The following is a 23,412-nucleotide window of genomic DNA, read 5'->3' as shown; positions in this document are numbered from 1 at the left end:
TGCTGTGAACAGCCTTGCTCAAAGATTAAACAATATTAGTTGAAAAGAAAACAAATATAATGTTATGTTCGCAGGTTCATATTTAAGAATAGACTTATTACCCTAAAGGCCATGACACACTGAGCCGATGGCAGCCGTGGTCCAATGTTACGCCACTGGTGAGCGTCTGTGGCCCTCGTGTTGGCAGTGTGTCCAGCACTGTTGGCTCTAGTCGGCGGATTCAACATGATGAATCAGCAGCAGAGCCGTCAGCGAGAGACATCACTCTGCCTGGCTGTTCAGCTCAGCAAATCAGTGTGCAAGAGGAGAAATGGAGTTATTTTTCATCTCAACTTTTCTTCTTCCACAGCCAAAAGACCAAGGGCTGACAACACCAGAGCCATTTTTAACTTCTTATCAGAAATATTTATGATTAGGAGCAGCTTTGTTGTGTGAAAATGGTAAGCATACCCCACTTGGTTTACGATTTCCGTAGTGACAAATACAGACTACCGCCACCTGCTGGTGCTGAGAGTTATATCCTCTCATGCAGGCACAGAAGGGTCGTGCTAGGTGGCCGTAGTGTGTTCAAGTGCACCTTTTTGGCCCAACACAGGCGACATGAGACAACGCAGCAGTCAGCCTGTATCACTGCTACTTCTTTGATGTTGGTTTGGTGTGTCTGGACCTAAGTCGTATCTCATATCTGAAAAGTGTTATACAAATATACTTTGCCTTATCCTCTCTTAAAAAATGGAGGTCTGCACGAGATAAATTTGAACAAACATTTGTGTAAGATGTATTTATTTACAAGTTAAACTGCTAAATGCCATCCCTCTTCTTGTTTATTCCATTTAGAGCTAGGGCTGGAACATACTTGGAGGAGGCTGGAGGCTTGAGGATGTCTGCAAGGCTTGAGGATGTCTGCAAGGCTTAGCGTCAGCCTGTTATTGCAGGTAATCACAAGACATCTGCAGATTTGAACCCAAGCTAATAAACAGCCAGTGATCTTAAACTAGTCATTTTATGTGCATACAAAGCAGCATTTGAACAGTTTGAGTAGCATGGAATGGTGTAGTAATCCATTTTAACCCATAAACATAAAATACAAAGTAAATCACTGGGGTGATGTGCCTGGATTTCAGATGGTCTTAGTCCTGTTGCTAGCAGTTCTGTCTTAATAACAAAACTCCTCCAACACAATGCAAGAGTTTGTCGGGTCAAAATCTTCTCGACAAATCTTGGGATCCCTGCTGCCTCTCAGCATTGCATCATCCACCCCTCTGTAAGGGAGAGGTTGAGCATTTGCTGGCTGTAGCTGCATGTCATGCCCACGCTGGTGGATGTGGGAGGGGGAGTTCCTCTCCCTCTCCCTCTCTCTCTCTCTCTCTCTCTCTCTCTCTCTCTCTCTCTCTCTCTCTCTCCCCCTCTCTTTCCCGCTCCCCCTCTCTCCCTCTCTCTCCCTCTCACTCTGTCTCTTGCACACAGCTCAGCATCTCACACTCACGATGCGTAAATCCACTGGGCTGACGCTCCACTTCCAGTAGCTTTCTGTGGCTTCACAGAGTCAACATCCAGTCCATCTGAGCTGCTGCTTGGAGAGATTTGAGCCGCCGCTCCACTGACAGGAGACCAGAGCAGGTGGTGAGATATTCTCATTCTGTCCCTCTATGCATGATGATTATTACCACCACGCCATTACTGGTTAATTCCTCATGAAAAAAACTATAATATCAGTATAATACAGTGGTCCTAATGCGATTTTGCTGTGGTACTAGTGATTTCTTAAATGTTTTTAATCTTCTATAGTGTCACTATAATATACTAATACTATACTAATGTGGAGATTTATAGTGTATGGCATTCATATTGATGCTCAACAGGTTTTTACAGTGAACCTTTAGTTTTATTTGTAGTGGCTGCATGATGCTTTCAGTTTTTTACTGTAACATTTGCATATTCACATTCTTCTAAAATTTGATGCAGGATTACTGTTTTTTGCTGCCAATAAATAATGTAAACCAGAAAAAGGGTCCTGTGGGGTTACAGGCTAAACCTTATGGCCAAACTTGTGTCTGTTGTTTTGACAACTACATGCACTTTGTGACACTTTGGCATAAACCTCTTCTGACCTCGGTTCCACCAGCTGCACGCAGATAAATGCTATCTCCATTAAAGGAAAGCTGGAGAGTAAAATTCCTCTACTGGTTGAAACTATCATTTTATCTCTTTCATCTTTAATCAACTCAAAGCTTTAGGGCATTTTTTTTTTTAACAAAAGAAAGATATTAACGAGATAAAGGCTGTAATTTTAAATGGCTGTGGGATGCCACTACATCTACATCCACTTTTTGGCTTTTATTGGACAGCGACAGCAGAGAGACACAGGAAAGACAGAGGAGAAAGACGGTCAGCCATGCAGCACAAGGCTCAGTCCAGAATCAAACCCGGGCTGCTGTGGTGAGGGCGTGATACACACCGGTGTGCCAAAATATGAGGTTTAATGTCAGTTTTTCACTCACTCAATAGGCTATTGATTGAATGTATAAGGCTGACTAATTCTATCAAAGGTTATCCTGATCCCTGCCAACCTACAGTATAGACGTAGGCTGTAATCATGTAATCATGAGCTCAAGCCTGCGGTGCAGAACTCCTATCGTTTTTGTAATGGTTTTCTTCTTCTTCTACTTCTTTGTCTCTCTGGAATTAGCTTGAAAATAATTTATTTTACCAAATTAATAACAAAAACAAAATTCTGGGAACGAGACCAGATTCCCCCCCCCCCTCAGTCAGGGCTATCCATGTATTTATTTCAGTGAGAAATAACATCAGGAGCACATACTATACCTGTTCTTGAAGGAGAGCATGGATTTTCTCCAATGTTAACAGATGACAGCCCGAGGGATTTGATGAAACAGAAATATTGTGGTAAGATAAAACTCGTTTTCATTTAAAACATAGCCACTACTGTTAAATCACCAGCTTGCCACAAGTATTTTGTTACTGACCTGATCTTCACAGAGAATGAAGATTTGTTTCGATAAAATAAATGTCTGCTGTATTTTCTGTCAGGTGGCAGCCTGGAGGGGGTCATGTGTTTAGTCATGTGTGTCTGTGTGTTTATCTGTCTGTAGCTAATCTCGCACACTGCTGGGCCTATGAGCCTAGTATTTTTTTGTGCACAGAGACAACTATATGATTAATGATCTCTTTTGGTAGGTTTAAATCCTTTGAAAAACCTGCTGTATACTGCAGTTGAGTGCTAACTCCTCACTCCACTGACTGGCCAAGCGACCAAGTGACCAACATCTGCTGCAGTCTGGAGTCTTACTTTTTTCCACTGGAGACAACCAATCATGTCTTGTTGCCACAGATTCAAGCTCGGTCACAACTGTGTCTTCTTGCCAGAGATTGAAAAGGGAACGTGAATGCACTTAAGTCGGCGGATTCTTTTGTTGGGATTTTCACTTTGAAATTGACATTTTACGTTGCTGGTTATTTGTTATTTGCAAGCCAAAGTAAGACAAGTGTGTCTCGTATTCATTCAAACAAACATTACAGCTTCGTGGTTGTTTGAAAATGTTCAGTAATGTCAGCCAGCCGCTGAAATGCCTTGGTTGGTTGTATCTAGTCGTTCTGGTGTTGGGACAGCGCTCTCTGTTGCCTCCCTTTGCTCTGGTGCATTTATGCTGGATCACTGGTTCCCAAACTTTTTTCTGGAGACTCACTTTTTAAGAATGACAAACCATTGCGACCCAATTCACAATAGGCCTTATCTATAAATAATGAGAAGAGCGTGTGCTTAAATGACTGCTACTTCCCATTTTTACTACCATTACCACATCACCTTACTTTATCTTGAACAGGTAAACCAGCCATTCTGAAGAGATATACATATGATAAATCATGACTTCATGGTTACAATTGTTATGCACATGCTATTAAAAAAAACACATACATGTTTAAATGCACTCAAAACGAGTGCATTTAAACACAGGTTTAAATACAAAACAACATACAAATTTTAAACGCTTTATAAATGAGACAAAATAAGCACATATAGTTGACGTTTTGACATGAACAGTCTTGTTTTTACACTCATTCACTACTATGAAAAACATGCTTCTTGTTGAAAGATTTTTTTTAACGATCATTTCTATTATCAGAACAAGTATGCTTGTGTTTAAGTGCAGCTATTGCTATTAAACAGTCAGTCAATTCAAACAGTCACCAATCGGTTCATTAAGCCACATCAAGTCTACTGCACGTCAAATCTCATGAGACCCATTATGTGGTGTTCACTTATCGAGAATATTATCTTGTAATAATGTTATCTTTAGGCCTACCTCGGTTTCACCTGCAGCACACAGATAAATGACATATCCATTAAAGGAAAGCTGGAAAGTAAAATTCTTCTACTGATTAAAACTGTTATTTGATCTCATTCATCTTTAATCAACTCAAAGCTTTAGGGCATAGCAGTGTTTTTTTTTTTCACAAAAGAAAGATATTAACAAGATAAAAGGCTTTAATTTTAAATGTTTGTGGGACGCCACATGAGTGTAGCACACAAATGTGCACTACACCCACTGCATCTACATCCACTTTTTGGTTTTTATTTGACAGTGACAGCAGAGAGAGAGACAGGAAAACAGACCCATTAGACACATTATGTGGTGTTTACTTTTTGAGAATATTATCTCATAGTGATATTATCTTTAGGCGTACTCCAAGCAGCCAACTGCGCAAATTAATGTTACCAACATATCAGGCTTAACGCTACACCTGCAGTCAAGATGCTTATCCAGAATGAAGATAATGTCTTTATCGTTTTTCTTCATCCTGGTTTCACTCACAGGCCATAGATCGGCTAACATGAGCTGTGGTCTGGTCTTCAGCTCGTACTTTCCTTTTTTATTAGCCAAGCGTCCATTTCATATGGCAGAATCGGTTAAATTTTATGGCGGAAACTGAGTGTGATAGAAATACTACTGAGCTCCCTCATGTGGCTCAAAGGTGTACAACAGATATAAATCTTAAAGACAATGGAAGAAATTCTGCAAAATTTTTGGCAACCCAAATAAAATCCCCTGCCGTCCACCTGTCTTTGGGAATGGACTCACAGCCAGTCCTGCGGTTCCTGTTTGCCCCCAGACATGCCTGTCAGAGACCTGCGCTCTGCTGAGTCCGCTCTCCTAGTTACATATTATACAAGTATGTGCTATTTGTTGTGCTTGTAGATCAAATTCCAGGCGAGTGAGGACCGTTTATGGAGTGAGTTTGACTGGAATGTTGTCAGGATTATAATTGAATTACAGGAAGGTAAGACCACCGCCCTTCGAAAAAACATCCTTTGAAATAAAATTCCTCAAACATTCAATGAAATATTCGAGGTTGAATGCTTTATTGAGAGTTGAGAAGTATATGAGGTTACAACCACTTTGTTAATTAGAATAAATGATTACAGATTTTTTAAACATGTACTCTTACAGCACAGTTGCCGGAGCATTGAACAAAAGCATTTAATCAATGGTTTTGCAAGTATCTACACACAAAGATTTGGTCACATATGTGATCAATTAGAGGCATCCGTCAGCTTTATAAAGTAGGATTCTCCCTCTCAGTGAGAGATTAATGTTGTTTCCTTTGGGTGTTTTCCATAATGAGCTTAAATTGTCAGAACATCGATTCCTTTGTCCTTTGGATAAGACAACAACCAGCTAAATTACTTTGTCTTTCACTGGGATATAGGACAACCTGGTTACAATGCATGTTTTAAAACATTACAAATTACAGTAATGTTCAAATCAAAACCTTAACTCTAGCAAGAACCATGGGAATCTTGGAAGAATTCTAGAGAAACGAGGCATGAGCGATGTGTCAGCGGACTAATAGAAGCATATTTATTGGCCTTAAAGCTCCTCTGTACAGTTTGGCCTGTTTTAACACAAACTAAGGACAGGTAGGACATCCATGCCTTACATCGCAGCGTAGGGTCAGTCTTGGGGATGCGACTGATTTCAACTGATTACAACAATTACCACTAGCATAAATAGTATGACTAGTTTTAAAAAAGTCAAGTCAACTCAGTTTATTTATGAGGCACATTTAAAAACAGCAAATGTTGACCCAAGTGCTTTACCGCAAGATTAAAATGCTGAACAAAAACAGAGTGATGATCACCTAAAACCACTGACATAAATAAGAGCATAAGTAAAGCAATAAAAAGCACACAAGCCTTGCACAAATTAAATACAAATGAAGAAAATAAAAACCAGAGAGTGAAGAAAGGAGATGGGTCTATAGTACTATGAAAAAGGTTAAAAAAAAAAACAAAAAACCTGAACTTATTACAGGCTAAAAGAAAGAAAGAAAGAAAGGATATGTTCTCAAGAATTAAATGCTTTATGAAAGTCTAAAAAAAATGAAGCTGCCCTCAGGATTCAAGCCTGACTTATTAATATCATGCACTAATCTCATCCATTACATTATTCACCACTGCGTTTCAGGTGTTTTGCCACAGTTAGTGCCAAGTCCTCACATTTGATGCTCAGTAAATATGTTGGATGCCAGTGATCGACAGCCAAGAAGAAGCCTTGCCGCTCTGGGCGAGGCCTGAAGGTAACTAGCTCAGAGAGAGATAGGAGAGGAAGCCACCATCACTGCTCCACTGTTAAAGCTTCTAGAGAAGACTTTCAACAGGCAGCATCTGCTCTGCATTTAATTATACATCTCTGGCGTCAGCCCATCAACACCTGCTGATTTATTTAATTCCAACCCACATATTAATAGAACTAACAATTTCTTCCCAGGTTACAGCATTACAAAACCATTGCAACATTCCCTGTCCAATTAAATTTGCACAATAGTAGACAGCCAGAAACTCAGGCATTTATCTCCAATTTCTCAAGTGTTATTTCCATGGTGTAATTTCCCAGTCTGGAGAAGTTTTATGATATCATCCATCTTTGTCTGGACCCAAGATGAATCTTTTTTTTTTCTGCTTGGCTTTTACAAGGTTCTTTTAATTTCATTTGAAGAGTGAATAACTGACTTTTCTCGGTTAAATCAATTTTCCAAATTCCTTCGAGGTAGTGTGGCTATTTTTGAAAGAATTCTCTCTCTCTCTGCTTGGTCAAAATGATGGCCATATTTTCACCAAGACTATACAGCTCTACTTTGAAATATATCAGTCTGGTGCTTCACTGACGCAAATGCTCCCATCATCTGCTTCATCCCAGTGTTTTGTAGTCGTCTCATGGCTTTATTTTCTTCCCAAAATAATGTGTGTGTGTGTGTGTGTGTGTGTGTGTGTGTGTGTGAGAGAGAGAGAGAGAGAGAGAGAGAGCTTGGTGTGGTCAGCATCCTATCAGAAGATGCATCCTGAATCTTTCCTTCAGTACTTACTGATTAATGCACCGAGTTAACCACTGACCAAGGTATTTTTCTCTGTGTAAGATAAGACTATGATCAATTTAAATGCTCTTAACGATCGGAAGTCCATCCTTACGATCAATCACTCCACAGGAGATAATAGTGATAGATGGAGTAATTATTTTGAGAAGCTGCCACCTAACCTGAGCCATGTGATTTATGAATACAGACCAGTTATAACCATACAGGGACTCCCTCTCAGACTATTTGGGGAAACCTGCCGCATGACGTCAGACAAGATTAAAAGCAACGCTGTAACAGGCTGCTGATGTTTTATTTAATTAATTAATTTATTTATTTTGGGTGACGTTATTAGACTTTGAAAGTTGATGAATGGGGGAATGAAGAGACCGCTACACGGGACACACACTTACGGCACTCATGTAAGTTTAGAAGTGTGTTTGAGTGGGTGTGTGTGTGTGTGTGTATGTGTGTGTGTGTGTGTGTGTTGGCAGGTGCAGGTAACACCAGCAGCCTGTCTGTCTCTCTGTCTCTGTCTCCGTCTCTGTTGTATCTGATGTTGGGCTTCATTTAGCAGCCGTGCCCGCTGCCTTGGTTCTCGCTGAGCTGGGCTAAGAAACCAGCCAGGTTGCATTTTATTTTATTTTATTTTATTTTATGTTGACGTTAGCTAGACCTGCTGGTGTACGGACCGGGTACGGACGGACGTCGGTCCTGTTTGGACATGTGTACATTCAAGTGCAGGTTTTGAGCATTAGTCTCGTCCATGTTTTTGTTTTTTTTGTTTTTTTTTGGGTTTTTGTGTGCGACACGGTGGTGAGTTCCCACACTCACCGCCGGCTGCAATATCACGAAGTCCTGGCAGCGAAATGCGACATGCCTGACTGTGTTAAAAAAAAAAAATCATCACTGCGAATTATCTCTGTGAGCCTGAACCCTGAAATTTCACTCTTCTTTGATAGTACTAAGGCAGTAGGCTAATGTGTTTTATTTAATGGGTTAGCCCTCACTGACTGGGTGGCACTTGCGTGTGTCTCACCTAAGATTGTTTTTTTTGTTTCCTGTTCGTGTGGGAGAACACATTTGCAACACTGCACAAGTGTTAGCGAGTTAATGATATAAAAATAGGAATATAGCAAGTGTGTTTGCTGCGCCAAGCCGCCTGCCACTCTCGAGACTCTTGTAGGTGTTTCTTTTCCCTCCGTCTTGTCTTCAATGGAGTGAAATTCATGTCCGTGTAGTCCCATAGCAACAGCAGCGCTTATGCCATCCTCACTGGTGATCATTGTGCATAGGTTTATTATTTATTTTGGGAATTCTTACAGTCATAGAGTCTGAAATGCATCAGAAGCCTCTATGAAAAATAGTCATTTCCCACAGCCTGGCTTTCTGACAGAGTGGATCTCTCTCTCTCTCTCTCTCTCTCCCTCCCCTCTCCTGTAGTTGTCTTTTACTTGCTCCCCACTAAGTTGTCTCCCTCTATTGCATTTTTTCCTTTTTTCCTCTCATTTTGCAGGCATTTCACAGCATCACATCCTCATAAAAAAACAGCCTCAGAGACCAAAATAGAATTTAATTGACAATCACAGCAAACGCTGTGAATCTAAGGTCAAAATCACAATAAACTGTGATGCAGTCGAACAGGGTTTCTCAATCTAGAGGTCAGGATCCATCAGAGGGTCGCTTGATAATTTTGGCAGGTCACAAGATGATTAAGACACAAGGGAAAGAAAGGAAAAACATTTTTAATATGCAAAATTATCATGATTTTGTTTCATATTTTATTCTTACTCTGTTAATACTGAGTCCTTTAAAAATGCAAGGCCTCCTGTGACAGTGAGGCAAATGAAACAAGCAGAACAAGTGGTCATTCTTTAAGTGTACTGTTCAGTCTGCATATGGAACTCGTGACGGGGGGTCACGAGTCGACACTGGTTTGTTTTAAAGGATCGTTTAGCCAAAAAGATTGAGAACCGCTGCAGCAGAAGATGGAAACATATATAAGGTTGCTGAGGAGCCACACACGCTATAGGCCCCTATAGGAATATTCTAGGAATGTTGCAGTGATTTTCTTGTGGCAGCAGCTCACTTGGAGGCAAATACCATGGCAGGATTGACCATGACTTGAATGGCAATAATACTGTGATGGTTTGAGAAGCCACAGAGAAGAAAGCATATGTTAGTGTAACCATGGCAACCTTATAGCAAACGCTCATGACTACATGTCATTAACATACTGTACTGTGTGTGTCACTGTCAACAATGGTATCATCAGATCAGCAGCTGAGAGGGAGCGCTCTCTGTGTGGTTACCATGATAAAATTACTGCTCCTGGTGTGGGCCGAGCATATGCTGATACCAGAGTGGCTTCCCAAGCTTTAAAATCAGCACACAAGTAAAAATAAATAAATAAGTGACTGGTGCTTTGACTTGATAAGACAGCAGCTACAGTTTGTTCAGTGCCGTTTCTAATCCTCAGAAAAAGTTTCCAGGCATGAATAGTGTTAAGAGCTGCTGCATTGCCTCTGCTCTCCATCTTTCCACGAGTTAACTCCCTTCCTGAAACTGATTTGCAACACATTAAAGCACTGTAAGTAATGCTTCTGAGTGTAAACTCAATCTAAATGTGCACGAGGGATGCATCATTTATATATTCAAATTCAAATGAATGCATTTCTTTATTCAATATGTGTTCTCGCAGCATGTATGTGTGCTAATACATTACATATCTTGACTTATTTTTTTAATGGTTAATATTTGGCTCCATCTGAAAAGTGACGAGTTTGATTGTGAGGCCCGCCTGTTTCCTTTCACACTGAAAATACTGCAGGCTGCCAGACACTGATGCCTTGTCTTTTGGGTGTGAAGTGATTGTTGCTGATTGTTGTGTTTTGGTTAATTGCTGGCTCTCAGGATGATTCATTGTGTTCAGTTCCACATGAATAATGTCTAATACATAAACTTTCCCTTGAGAAAAGAGCATTTATGAAGTGCTTTAAAGATGATTTCAAAATATCAAGTTATATTTCACCTAAAAATATTGCAACATTGTTTATAGGCCATATTGCCCAGCCCTGAACTGAGCTAACCTTTTGTTCCATTGGTTTATAAATGAAAATAAGCTTTGTGCTTCAATAGCTATCCTGTTCTGTTTCCAGTATCTGGACAGCTCTACGGACAGTAGATTTCAAACTGTCTGGCTGAAATAATAGTGCTTAATGAGCTGCTATGTTCAAATAAGCTTTATTTTATTTTTTCTTATGTTTCAGCGATTACGAGCCAGAAGCTGTGTCCAAATGTTCCCAGTAGAAACAGCGTGGGCATCACCACTGCGTCCACAGTGGGTCTTTGAAGTCAGTTGTTCATTAGTTGTCGGCAAAGCAGCCTCAGGATTTTTTTCTCTTGATGACATGATGAAGGGAGTCTGTGCCGGCTTTCTGTTTGTGGCCACGTCCCAAGATCCCCAGTCAATAACAGACCCGCTGAGACTTTGTCAGCAGAGAGATGAGTGGCTTCAGAAAGATGGGGCAGGCTTGTCTGAAAAGAGAAAGTGAGGGATGGAGAGGGAGAAGAGGGGGTTGGGGGCGGTGGTGGCAGAGCAACTGGAAATCACAAGGGATTTGCGATTATAGCAAGGGATGTGAGAGCATGAACATGCGATCAGTCAGTCCCGGAAAAACCCTTCTGAATCTCTCCAGGTATCAAGAGGGCCATGACAGAAAACAGGGATGAAGGGCTAAGTAGAAGTACAAAATACAATGTAGTTACTTAAATAATGGTGCATTGATCTTAGAGGGGAAATGTACATTGCCTCATGACCACAGCCAGACCTGCTGTGTGTGCCTCCTCCATGATCCAAAGAGGACTTGGCAAAACAGACACGTGAATGTAAATACAGCAGAAACAGCAGGTGGCTGCAAATCACACATGAAAAGAATTCCTAATTACTTTCATACTGTGGCTGTTTTTCTTTTGTCAGCTACAGGTGAGAGCCCACAGCACTTTCCTCTCATTAATAAGCCACTTTAGGCTGAGCTTTTGATTGCCTGGTTAATAAATAGTCCCTGCTGTTTGATTTCCAACTTGTTTGAAGTTTCCATTAGAGCCAAGACTCATGTCTTTGTCGGTATCACAAAGCTTGTGCAGGGCGATAGTGGATGCTCACAGAAACATTTTGACAAGATTCAGCCCCAATTAAGTCACAGGACTGGAGGAAATCTAACATTGACTTTCCAAAGACTCTTTCTTGCAGAACCTAGATCTTGAAAATAATTGGTCGGGAGAGCAACTTTGGGCTAAGTCAGATAAAGAAACCTCAGAGAAAGGTCATGACAAAATTAAATGTTTTAAAATATTCCCGGTGGAGGATTTTCAGCAAAATACACAAATTGAACATCATGCTGCATTAGTGAAGTAGTCATTCACACTCAAACCCCATCACTCTGCCCTCGACATGTGGTGAGAACCTGCACAGTTTCCCATGCCTGGTGCTTCAGAGGTTCATAATGTGCATGTACTTTACATGTAGCTTATGCCTGCTGTTTGGTCACTTCACTGCACATGTGCACTGTGCTATATGTTGATTTGTAGGTCTTTAAAATCTAAGTGTTACTTGTGCTCAACTACAAGCTGTGATTTGTGTGATTTTCTTTTTCAGAATTTTTCTGTTTGATATTGTGTTTTTAAAGTATCTAAATTTGCATGGTTTGAAAAAGTCAACTATGGAAGGACATGACAGCCTCCCCTTTCATGCAGCCCAGCTGCACACACATGTAATGGCCTGCCAGGGCCAAACAAAGCTAGCCTGGGCACACTCCTAATCTGTTACAGTGAAAACATTTTTTTTTTATGATTCTCCTTCTCCCTGTTGCCAGTAAAGCGGTTTGTGGACTAAGTTAAAGTTTGCTTTCAGTCTCACCTAAGAAGCCATTTGAGTTGTCACAGGGGCTCAGGCAGACTCTGCTGGTTTTGTTGTGGGTGAGCACATTTTGAACATGGGGTTGCAGTTTTTGTTTGGTGTCTGATCTATTCTGATGCTGTTTTTTACCTCTTGCCACCAGCTGCCCTTCGTTTCTGCATTTGTCATATACATGCAGTGATAGGTTAGTTGTATGGAGAAGTCGAAGCAGGGCTGACGCATTAATCACACTTTTATTTTAAAAAACAAACAAACAAAACAAAATTGCAGGATACATCCACTCAATCTTGATGACAGTCTATTTTTGCTTCTCCTTAAGTTCCATTATGTAATGCAGATTGTTTTGCTCCACTTTCTATCCCTTGTAGGAAATATTGGATCTACAGTGCCTTACAATATCACATGCAAATTTTCATTAAGTTCATACAAATCAAACAGTTTGTTTTGGTTTGATAAATCATGGTGATTTCTGCAAGTGTCCTCTCTAATGTAGGACCATTTTTGGAAAACATTCTCAAATAGATGGCTGATGAAGAGGTTTGTTTTCTCTCATAACAACAGAGCAAAGAGACATTTGGCAAGAACACAATATGATGCTGATATTAATTAATAATTAACTTTGGAGTGAGGAAATGTAATTGCATGCATACATGATGCAGAATTACATTTATCACTCACCTTTCCTTGATTGGGTTTGTTTTGTCATCAGCATGGCTGATTTCTTCTGTTTTGTATTCATTTGTTTTTAAGCTGCCGCTAGCTGTGCTACTCATCCTGGAATGCACATAGTCATTGCAAGACAATTATGTGGAGATGTGAGATGATTTAGAGCATAGATAGAAATAGATTGTCACGATAGATTATTATAATGAATTCTGTTTTCCTAAGAAATATTTGCTTTAAGTGCATGACAAACAGAGTGGAAGATAAAAAGTGTTCTTTGGAGTCACATTGTTGTCACATGGAGGGTTTTGAGAAAAACCGGCCCACAGGGTAAAGTTACAGCTGTTCTTTCACATCAGAAGGCATTTCACCCTGTCAGCTGAGAGAAGTCACACTGAAGCTTTCTTGTATGCCACTAACAGTGAGATAAACATCATCTTATGTTTCTCTCCAGGCCTCTTTCAGACTCTCATACCCAAAGGCTAGTGTTCAAGCCATCCCTTCCTCAGGTCTGTGTCATTTTGCCTGTCAGCTGAGGGGAAAAGACCCTAACGCGAAGTGCAGTTTTCTTCCACTGACGTATGATGGGATGTATTTTGAACGTTACGCTTTGTTGATGTCATTTCAAATGTCACTTTCTCAGGAATGTCTCAACCGACAGAGACTAGAGCCCAATAGTCTTTAAATCCTCAGTATCTACAGTGGGAGGGTGTCTCTAAATGGATCTATATATCTCTCTCTCATACACACATATATACATATACACACGTACACATATATGTGTACATATATCTGTATCTGTATATATATATATATATATATATATATATGTATATATATATATATATATGTACACATATATATGAAGATGTAAATGTCTATATGATCTCCTTTATATATATATATACAGTACAGGCCAAAAGTTTGGACACACCTTCTCATTCAATGCATTTTCTTTATTTTCATGACTATTTACATTGTAGATTCTAACTGAAGGAATCAAAACTATGAATGAACACATGTGGAGTTATGTACTTAACAAAAAAGGTGAAATAACTGAAAAGAGGTAGTCACCTGAAATGGATTTCCAACAGTCTTGAAGTAGTTCCCAGAGGTGTTTCGCACTTGTTGGCCCCTTTGCCTTCACTCTGCGGTCCAGCTCACCCCAAACCATCTCGACTGGGTTCAGGTCCGGTGACTGTGGAGGCCAGGTCATCTGCCGCAGCACTCCATCACTCTCCTTCTTGGTCAAATAGCCCTTACACAGCCTGGAGGTGGAGCCTGGGGTCATTGTCCTGTTGAAAAATAAATGATGGTCCAACTAAACGCAAACCGGATGGGATGGCATGTCGCTGCAGGATGCTGTGGTAGCCATGCTGGTTCAGTGTGCCTTCAATTTTGAATAAATCCCCAACAGTGTCACCAGCAAAACACCCCCACACCATCACACCTCCTCCTCCATGCTTCACAGTGGGAACCAGGCATGTGGAATCCATCCGTTCACCTTTTCTCCGTCTCACAAAGACACGGCGGTTGGAACCAAAGATCTCAAATTTGGACTCATCAGACCAAAGCACAGATTTCCACTGGTCTGATGTCCATTCCTTGTGTTTGTTGGCCCAAACAAATCTCTTCTGCTTGTTGCCTCTCCTTAGCAGTGGTTTCCTAGCAGCTATTTGACCATGAAGGCCTGATTCGCGCAGTCTCCTCTTAACAGTTGTTCTAGAGATGGGTCTGCTGCTAGAACTCTGTGTGGCATTTATCTGGTCTCTGATCTGAGCTGCTGCTAACTTGCGATTTCTGAGGCTGGTGACTCGGATGAACTTGTCCTCAGAAGCAGAGATGACTCTTGGTCTTCCTTTCCTGGGTCGGTCCTCATGTGTGCCAGTTTCGTTGTAGCGCTTGATGGTTTTTGCGACTCCACTTGGGGACACATTTAAAGTTTTTGCAGTTTTCCAGACTGACTGACCTTCATTTCTTAAAGTAATGATGGCCACTCGTTTTTCTTTAGTTAGCTGATTGGTTCTTGCCATAATATGAATTTTAACAGTTGTCCAATAGGGCTGTCGGCTGTGTAGTAACCTGACTTCTGCACAACACAACTGATGGTCCCAACCCCATTGATAAAGCAAGAAATTCCACTAATTAACCCTGATAAGGCACACCTGTGAAGTGAAAACCATTTCAGGTCACCAGACCTGAACCCAATCCAGATGGTTTGGGGTGAGCTGGACCGCAGAGTGAAGGCAAAGGGGCCAACAAGTGCTAAACACCTCTGGGAACTCCTTCAAGACTGTTGGAAAACCATTTCAGGTGACTACCTCTTGAAGCTCATCGAGAGAATGCCAAGAGTGTGCAAAGCAGTAATCAGAGCAAAGGCTGGCTATTTTGAAGAAACTAGAATATAAAACATGTTTTCAGTTATTTCACTTTTTTTTGTTAAGTACATAACTCCACATGTGTTCATTCATAGTTTTGATGCCTTCAGTTAGAATCTACAATGTAAATAGTCATGAAAATAAAGAAAATGCGTTGAATGAGAAGGTGTGTCCAAACTTTTGGCCTGTACTGTATATACACACACATATACATATATATATACACACACACACACACACACACACACACACACATATATATGTGTGTGTGTATATATATATATATATATATATATATATATATATATATATGTACACACACACACACACACACACTTGCACGCACGCAACCGGAGGCAGGACTGATGCAAAAGATGATAAAGGATGATAAAATTTATTGTAATGCAAAGTGGCAGGTTTAGTTGAGCCAGGTGTGATCCAGAGACCGGATGCAAAGCGCAGCAGATCCACAGTTGAGTCCGTAGGATCCAGGGAGCAGGGTTACCTGAGCGTGGTGCACATGAGACAAGATGAGGAGTAGGAGACAGTGTCTGGAGTCAGAACAGGCAGAACTGCAGGAAGAACAAATGAGGTTCAGATTTCTGGAGCCGGCAACAAACAGAAAGCATCATAAGCTGTCTGTGACAGAGACTACAATCTGGCAGCATGGATCTGGTACAGCTGAATATTTTTAGAGACGTCTTGATTGTAGGATGTGAAACAGATGGTGACGTCCTGTTCTGACTCCAACACACCTGTCTCTGTTCAGGCAATTACACATAGGCACACAGGGAGAGAGAGAGAGGGTGAGCGACAGACTGGGGGAGTGGTACCCAGTTAGGGAGGAGCATAGCTGGAAGTGGAGGGAGTATCTGCAGATGCAGATGTGACAGGGACTTGTAATTGCTCACATAACACCATCCAATGCAGCAGTCACACTCATTGTCAGCTGGATTGTTTGAAGTTTGATTTGCTGTCTGCATGTAAATGCAGTTACTGTAGATCACAGTACTTTTCAGTATCAGTTTCTTTCACATTATAGTCCATGGCGCTTCATCTGTTTGATGTTACACTTTTTTCTTAACTGATCCCTGTAGATATGAAATATGTTTTGATGACAAAGCTGATCTGAACTTGAAAGCCATAAAGCTCAAAGTACAAAACTGAAAGCTGGAGCCTAACACCTCTTTAATCGGTGAAACATCCGATTTATCAACTTTCAAAGGAATGATAAGATCTAGAAATAAGCTGCAGAGCCTCAGAGATAAGTTGCGGGTTGTGTTGTGGTGTAAATGCCGCACTGGGACCTAAGGAAAACTGTAGGAGGCTGCATGCAAAGAGGAGATCATACAGACATTTACATCTTCATTTTGTTGTCTGCTCTCTGAGGCAGGCTGCATGAAAATGCCCTCTAGAGCAGACCTGCAGTGATCTGGACAAGAAGCACAACAGGGATGAATGCGTCCGACGACTCCTCGTTCCAGCAGGAGCTGCTGTTTGGTAACTCCACGTTGGGTTACTATTACTATCACCAAAACTACACCCTGCCCCCTTCCTTACTCCCAGACAAGACCGGCACCCCCAAGCCTACAGCATGCGAGCAGGTCCACATCGCCACAGAGGTTTGTGTGTGTGTGTGTGTGTGCGTGTGTTGTGTGTGCGTGTGCATTTGCTTGACATTAAACACTTTGAACAAAATTGCAGACATTTACTTTTTAAAGGGATTTTAAGTTTCCATTCTACAATTCTATTTTCATTTTAATTATACCTTACATTATTCTCCTCTCCTCAGGTCTTCCTGATTCTCGGTATCATCTCTTTGCTGGAGAACATCCTGGTCATTACAGCCATTATAAAGAACAAGAACCTCCACTCACCCATGTACTTCTTTGTCTGCAGGTAAAACGTTTTGGTGTTGAACACAGCATAGAATATCTTGGCTCCCCACACCTCCAAAAAAACCAAAACTAAACACTAAAACTTATGAATATGTAAGGTCCACATGTTCAGAAAATAGAGCAGGGATCATTTCTCTTTAAATTCTGTCAGTCAAGAGGTGGTTTATTATATCTGCCAGCAGAGTTGGGGCAGATGATACGTTTTCATCCCAATGCCGTCTGTTTGTGTCAGTTAGGAGTCTCAAAACATTATAAATGGATTTGCACAAAACCTTTTTGAATGGAATGAACTGAAATGTCACTGCTTAGTGATCAGACTGCAAGACTTTAGTATAAACACCACACATTAACAAAAATAAGCAGACTACAGAAAATATATAACAGATTCACAACAGACCACACATACAAACATCCAAATTATTTCCATGTATTGGCTTTCGACTCATTTTTCAGCCTGTACACACCCACCCAGCTTCAAGACATTTCCAAGCACTCGCCTGCGCCTACACACCTCTCCACACACACACACACACACACACACACGACACCACCACCACCATCATGTACTTAAATTTTCAGCTACTCAACCATTGAGGATAGTGAAACAAGTGAACAAGTGTTATTTCTGTATTCATTTAAAAATGTGTTTCCCTGGTGATGTGGCCTTGTTTTGTCCTCGATGTTCGTGTTGATTTGCTGCTTCACTCTGTAGGGTTGCACTCAATAAATGACAAGTAGACTAACATATAGACTGAAAACCCTTTTAGAATCAATGGATGTCTGTCACTTCATTATAGGAAGTTGCTATAGGTTGCCATTGGTGGGGTCTTTGTGAATCCATGAGCTGTATTTAAAACATTGTTTTGCCGTGTGCAACGTGGTGATAGGACAATAATCCACAACAACTGAGGCTGTTGAGAGTGTTTTTTTTCTTCGCCAGTGTAAAATTGAGGCAGAGACACATAACACACCATCAAAGGAAACACATTTTTTGGAACGACGCATTTTAACTACAAAGGCCATTCCTACTGGTTGCCCATAGAGACCGATAACAGTCACATGTTACTTAACACACTTTCAACCATCAGTGGTAATTCCTGTGTGACATGAACGCAGCGTTATGCATAATGTGGTGATGTGCTGCTCACTGTCGGAGCATCATGGGAATGCACACGAGGGGCCTTCACACTCACGGAGCTGATTTGTCTGATGTTTGCAGTCTGGCTGTAGCTGACATGCTGGTGAGTGTGTCCAATGCCTGGGAGACGATCATCATTTACCTCCTCAACAACAGACAGCTGGTGGTGGAGGACCACTTCATCCGGCAGATGGACAACATGTTCGACTCCATGATCTGCATCTCTGTTGTCGCATCAATGTGTAGCCTACTGGCCATCGCCGTGGATAGGTAATGATGGTGGAACGGGTAGATAGGCAAATTAAATGGTCTGTATCTCTGTTGTGTAATCCTGTTGGTCATCATCTCAACTGTATGAATGGATGGCTAGTTGAATTGATTTATACCTGAATTGCAGGCTTCTCATTACATATGTTGTACTTGTTTCCTATTTCAGTTTCTTTGATTTAAAAAAAAAAAAAAATACTTAGTGTTGCCAGTAGTTTGTTTTGCCATGAAGACATGAACAAAATAAGCAGCAGTATATGAGGACATCATTATTTATTTATTTTTCTCAATTTTATTTATTTAATTTTACAGACACACAAGTAAAACAGGCACCAGGCAAGAGGCACTGTGCAACAAATGCTTGAAATACGAACATGCCATGTCTGTTGTTGTGAAATGTGCCAGTTACATCAGGTCAAGGGGCTTACAGCGCTGCCAGCTCTGCATCTTTTTAGAGTAAAGAGCAGAGGTGAAGAGATTCACTCAAGATGGCAGAATGGATATTCCTGAATTTGAGGATCCAAAATGGGTGATGGACCTTGTATTCTGAGTGGACATAACACAGGAGCTGCACATCCTTAGCCTGAAGCTCCTGGTCACCTCATCACAGCAGCCCATGACAGTGTGAAAGCCTTCTCCACAAAACTGAGATGGAAAAAAAATCCCCCCAAAAAATCCTCAGTCATTTCCCAGCATGCAGGTATCGTGTGGAGAAGGGCACAGCTTTCAGTGGTGATGAATATGCCTCTGCCATTGAAAACCTTCTGCAGGAATTTGTGCCACTTTCTTGCCATTTTGCTTGCGCTCCGCTCCTTAGCTGATGTGGAGAGTGTCCCAAGTGTGTTGCAAATGGAACTTATTGACTTGCAGTGCAGTAGCGAGCCGAAAACGAAATTCAGAATACATGACTGGACAATTTCTGAGAATTACCGCCGTCCTTCACAGAGCTGTCCAAAGAGTTCAGTCGGGTAATGTGCCTTTTTGGAAGCACAGATTTGTGAGAGAAACTTTTCTCCACCATGAACTTAAATAAATGCAAGTGCAGGTCCAGGCTTAGTGATGCACATCTTGAATCCATACTCAGGGTTTCACCTGCCACCTCCATCAGGGCAAATGTGGTCCGGCAAGAAGCAGAGACAGAATCAAAGTCACTTTTGTCACCCAGTATACAGTGTACACAGGGATTTCAATTGTTACGTTGATGCAAGAATGAACACATACATAAGGTTGCAATATATCACTTTAACCAGAACACAGTGAGAAAAAATAGACTTAAAGAGTTTAAAAGACTTGAAGTACACAAACTGTTAAAAACTGTTTAAGATGAGTGCAGAAGTGCAGAAATGACAGTGGAGGGAAAGGTTATTTAGTTAGGTTGTTCAGTCAAGTATGACTAAAATGTGAACAGTGGAAATGAAAAAAAGTAAATTTCAGAAATATTGTATTTTAGTCACACTGGTCTATGTTATTAAGCCCTGAGAGGAAATTGCATAGTTACAGCAGCCAGTATACATTCACATGGACAAATAAGCAATCGCCTAAGGAAAATAACTTAACCTCTGTAATAAAATTCAGTGCCAAAGTATGGGATAGCTTTGGCCCTTGTAGCTCAGCTAAAGTGTATCTAGAGTTGTCAGTGGTCAGTTGTAAGTATTTTAGATAATGTTGTTTGGCGTGTGTCGGTAGTTTTGTGAGATGATGAGTCACACAGGCCTTTCGCTAAATGCTCACCAGGTTTATTTCCATTAGTGAGCTTGCGTTGGCTAATTTTGTTGTAAATGGGCCAACTTCAGTTCCCCTCACTTGGCTCAATCCCCAGTTTCAGAGTGCTCTCGACTGGGTAGTGGCCCTTCAGATGGGCGCTATAAGGGGTAGGAGTTGGAATCTTTACTAAGGAAATTGGACACCACTTTGTGCATCATCAGTAGCCATAATCCATCCAGCACTTCTACATTTGTCAGTACAATAGAGGGGAAATGAGTGTGGGTAAAGACAAATCAGACAAAACAGCACCGTAATGCTTTATTACTTCTTTAGACTACTGTATTACGCACAAAACTGGACAGAACATTGCTAAGGTTACAGGAACATTGTGTTCCTGCTGCCATAGCAATTCACTCTGCCCTGCACTGACATCAGAGGAGAGGGAAAGTGCGTATATTAAATTCACTGTTCGATTTAAATTTTCATATCTAATTTGCGGGACCTGGCAATGCGTCAAAATGCTGGACAAGCACGCACAAAACACTATGAATCATGAATAGCAATTTTTTGCGAAATGCTTGCCATAAAGAACCAATTACATATTTCATCGGATCTACGTTAAACTAAGATATCCCGGCTGATTTTATTTATTTATTTTTTTGGATGGTAATTTGTGAATATATATACTACATATATGGACTTATTTCCTGGCATTTCTTCTGCATTTCTTCCACCCCTCTGTTTGTAGTCTGCATCTGGAAACACTCTGTTTGGAGGGTCATTTGGAGTGCTAAATGACCACTATCCCTCGATCCCCAAAAGAAACAGGGATTGGGATTGGGATTGACCCATGGTGTGCTAAATAATAAGTAACAGTGCGTAACAGTGAGTGACTGGCACTGCAACACAAAAAGCAAATGACAAAGCAGCATTACAAATATAATATTTTGCATCTTTACCACTCACTCTGTGACTATGACTGTAACCATGGCTCTATGTGTTTTTTGTGTAGGTATGTCACTATCTTCTATGCACTGAGATACCACAACATTATGACGGTGAAGAGAGCCGGCTGCATCATCGCGGGGATCTGGACCTTCTGCACAGGCTGTGGGATCGTTTTCATCATCTACTCAGACACCACCCCCGTCATCATCTGCCTGGTCTCCATGTTCTTTGCCATGTTGTTGCTCATGGCCTCCCTTTACAGCCACATGTTCATGCTGGCACGTTCGCACGTCAAGCGCATCGCCGCCCTGCCTGGTTACAACTCCATCCACCAGCGGGCCAGCATGAAAGGGGCGATCACGCTGACGATTCTGCTGGGGATTTTCATCGTCTGCTGGGCCCCGTTCTTCCTCCACCTGATCCTCATGATCTCCTGTCCCAGGAACCTCTACTGCGTGTGCTTCATGTCCCACTTCAACATGTACCTCATCCTCATCATGTGCAACTCTGTGATTGACCCGCTGATCTACGCCTTCAGGAGTCAGGAGATGAGGAAGACATTTAAGGAGATCATCTGTTGTTACAGTTTGAGAAATGTCTTCACCAACATCTGCGCTCTGACAGGTAAGTACTAAGAAATAGAGACTGAAAACACGAATGACAGCATGGACAGAGTTGGGGGAAAATGGATGTGATGGACATGAGGAAACAAATTTGGCACTAGTGGGAGGTTCTTTGAATACGTGACTGAAGCAAAACACACTGTATGAGAACCAGTTAATTGCACTTTTCATGGCAACCAGGTAAATGCACAGTGACTAGTAAAGCACAGTTTTGTGTTCTGCCCAGAAAGCATCAAAACAACAGTAGATATCTGGAAAGGGGACACTCTAACATATGGGAATGTTAGGCTGTTTTCTCTTAAATGTGTCTCTTGTAGCGGCCAGTTTATTGCTACATTATTATGCACACCGTCCTGCTGGAAGTGCTTCATCGCCGACACTGCTCTTACTCTCCTCTGACCTTTTTCATTGCTGAGTTGTTTTTGCCCGCAGGGCTCCTGCTGATAGGATAGTTTTGTTTTGCCATATAATTCTCATTAAAACTTAGACACTGCTGTGTATGACCAACAAACACGAGAGTGGAGCCTCACTGATACTGGATTTTTGGGGCCAATAGAGATATTTTAGAGTGCTAAAATGTATCATTATTATTATTATTATTATTATTATTAAATACATAAAACATGTTTTAGGAGAGAATCAAATTCAGCACCCAGATGTTACAGTTACTGTTACAGTTAACAATGAACTTTGTCACTTCTTTGTCACTATCTTGACAACCAGCAGCTCAGCTGTGCCACAAAGTATTGTTAACAATGGAATGTATTTAAAGATAATCCTGTTGTAAAACATCTCAACTTGCTGATCTGTCTTTTCTTGCATATTGGGCACATACGCCAATATCGATACATGCGATGCGCTAACATGGACCAATAATATTGGCCCAATCAATATATATCAGTTGGCCTCTACATTCCACGCACAGTCGCTTATATCTTATCATTTTAAGACACTATCAAATGGAAGTCTTGCTCCCTTGATTTTATGTATTTTCTGTTAGAACGCAGAAGGCATAGGAGTTCTATTCATGGTGTCTTTAAGATCTAATCAAAATGCAACACTTCATATTGTCAACCATGGCCACATGACTCTTATATGTAATAATGTGCCAGATACACTGGCCCTTTAATGTATCATGAGTATTACGTATTATGAGTATATGTATTATAATGTATTATGTATTATGTTAGGAGTGACCTCTCATCATGTGCTCACACCACAAGTAACAACCACAAATTCATTTTTTATGGCCGCAGGCATGTCGGCTATTTTTCCTTGTTTGCAATTTGTTAGTGAGGAAAGGTTGTCTGCTGCTGAACTTTTGGATGACAGCACCCATCAGCAACCATTTCTGGGGTGTGACATATGTCCTACCTGTCACTGCAAAACCATTAATGCTGCATATAACAATCTGCTAGCTCAAATCTGCCAAATGTCAGTAACACATCCGTATCTGTTCGTGAGTCACCCTTGTTTCTGTCCTTGTCTCTCAGCATCCACT

General features: G+C 41.1%; 1 protein-coding gene across 1 annotated transcript; it reads left to right on the top strand.

Moving 5' to 3' along the window:
- Positions 1–1,557: 1,557 nt before the first annotated feature.
- Positions 1,558–22,877, top strand: LOC115373728 (melanocortin receptor 5-like). Its single transcript, XM_030072240.1, has 5 exons — positions 1,558–1,623; positions 16,727–16,955; positions 17,126–17,232; positions 18,451–18,639; positions 21,353–22,877. The coding sequence occupies exons 2-5, from the start codon at positions 16,788–16,790 to the stop codon at positions 21,921–21,923; spliced, it is 1,035 nt and encodes a 344-aa protein (XP_029928100.1). The 5' UTR covers positions 1,558–1,623; positions 16,727–16,787; the 3' UTR covers positions 21,924–22,877.
- The last annotated feature ends 535 nt before the right edge of the window (positions 22,878–23,412 follow it).

The sequence above is a fragment of the Myripristis murdjan genome, chromosome 16, assembly GCF_902150065.1.
Source record: "Myripristis murdjan chromosome 16, fMyrMur1.1, whole genome shotgun sequence".
Lineage (NCBI taxonomy): Eukaryota > Metazoa > Chordata > Actinopteri > Holocentriformes > Holocentridae > Myripristis > Myripristis murdjan.
The sequence above is the reverse complement of the archived record's forward strand: the minus strand, read 5'-3'. Positions and strand labels throughout refer to the sequence as shown.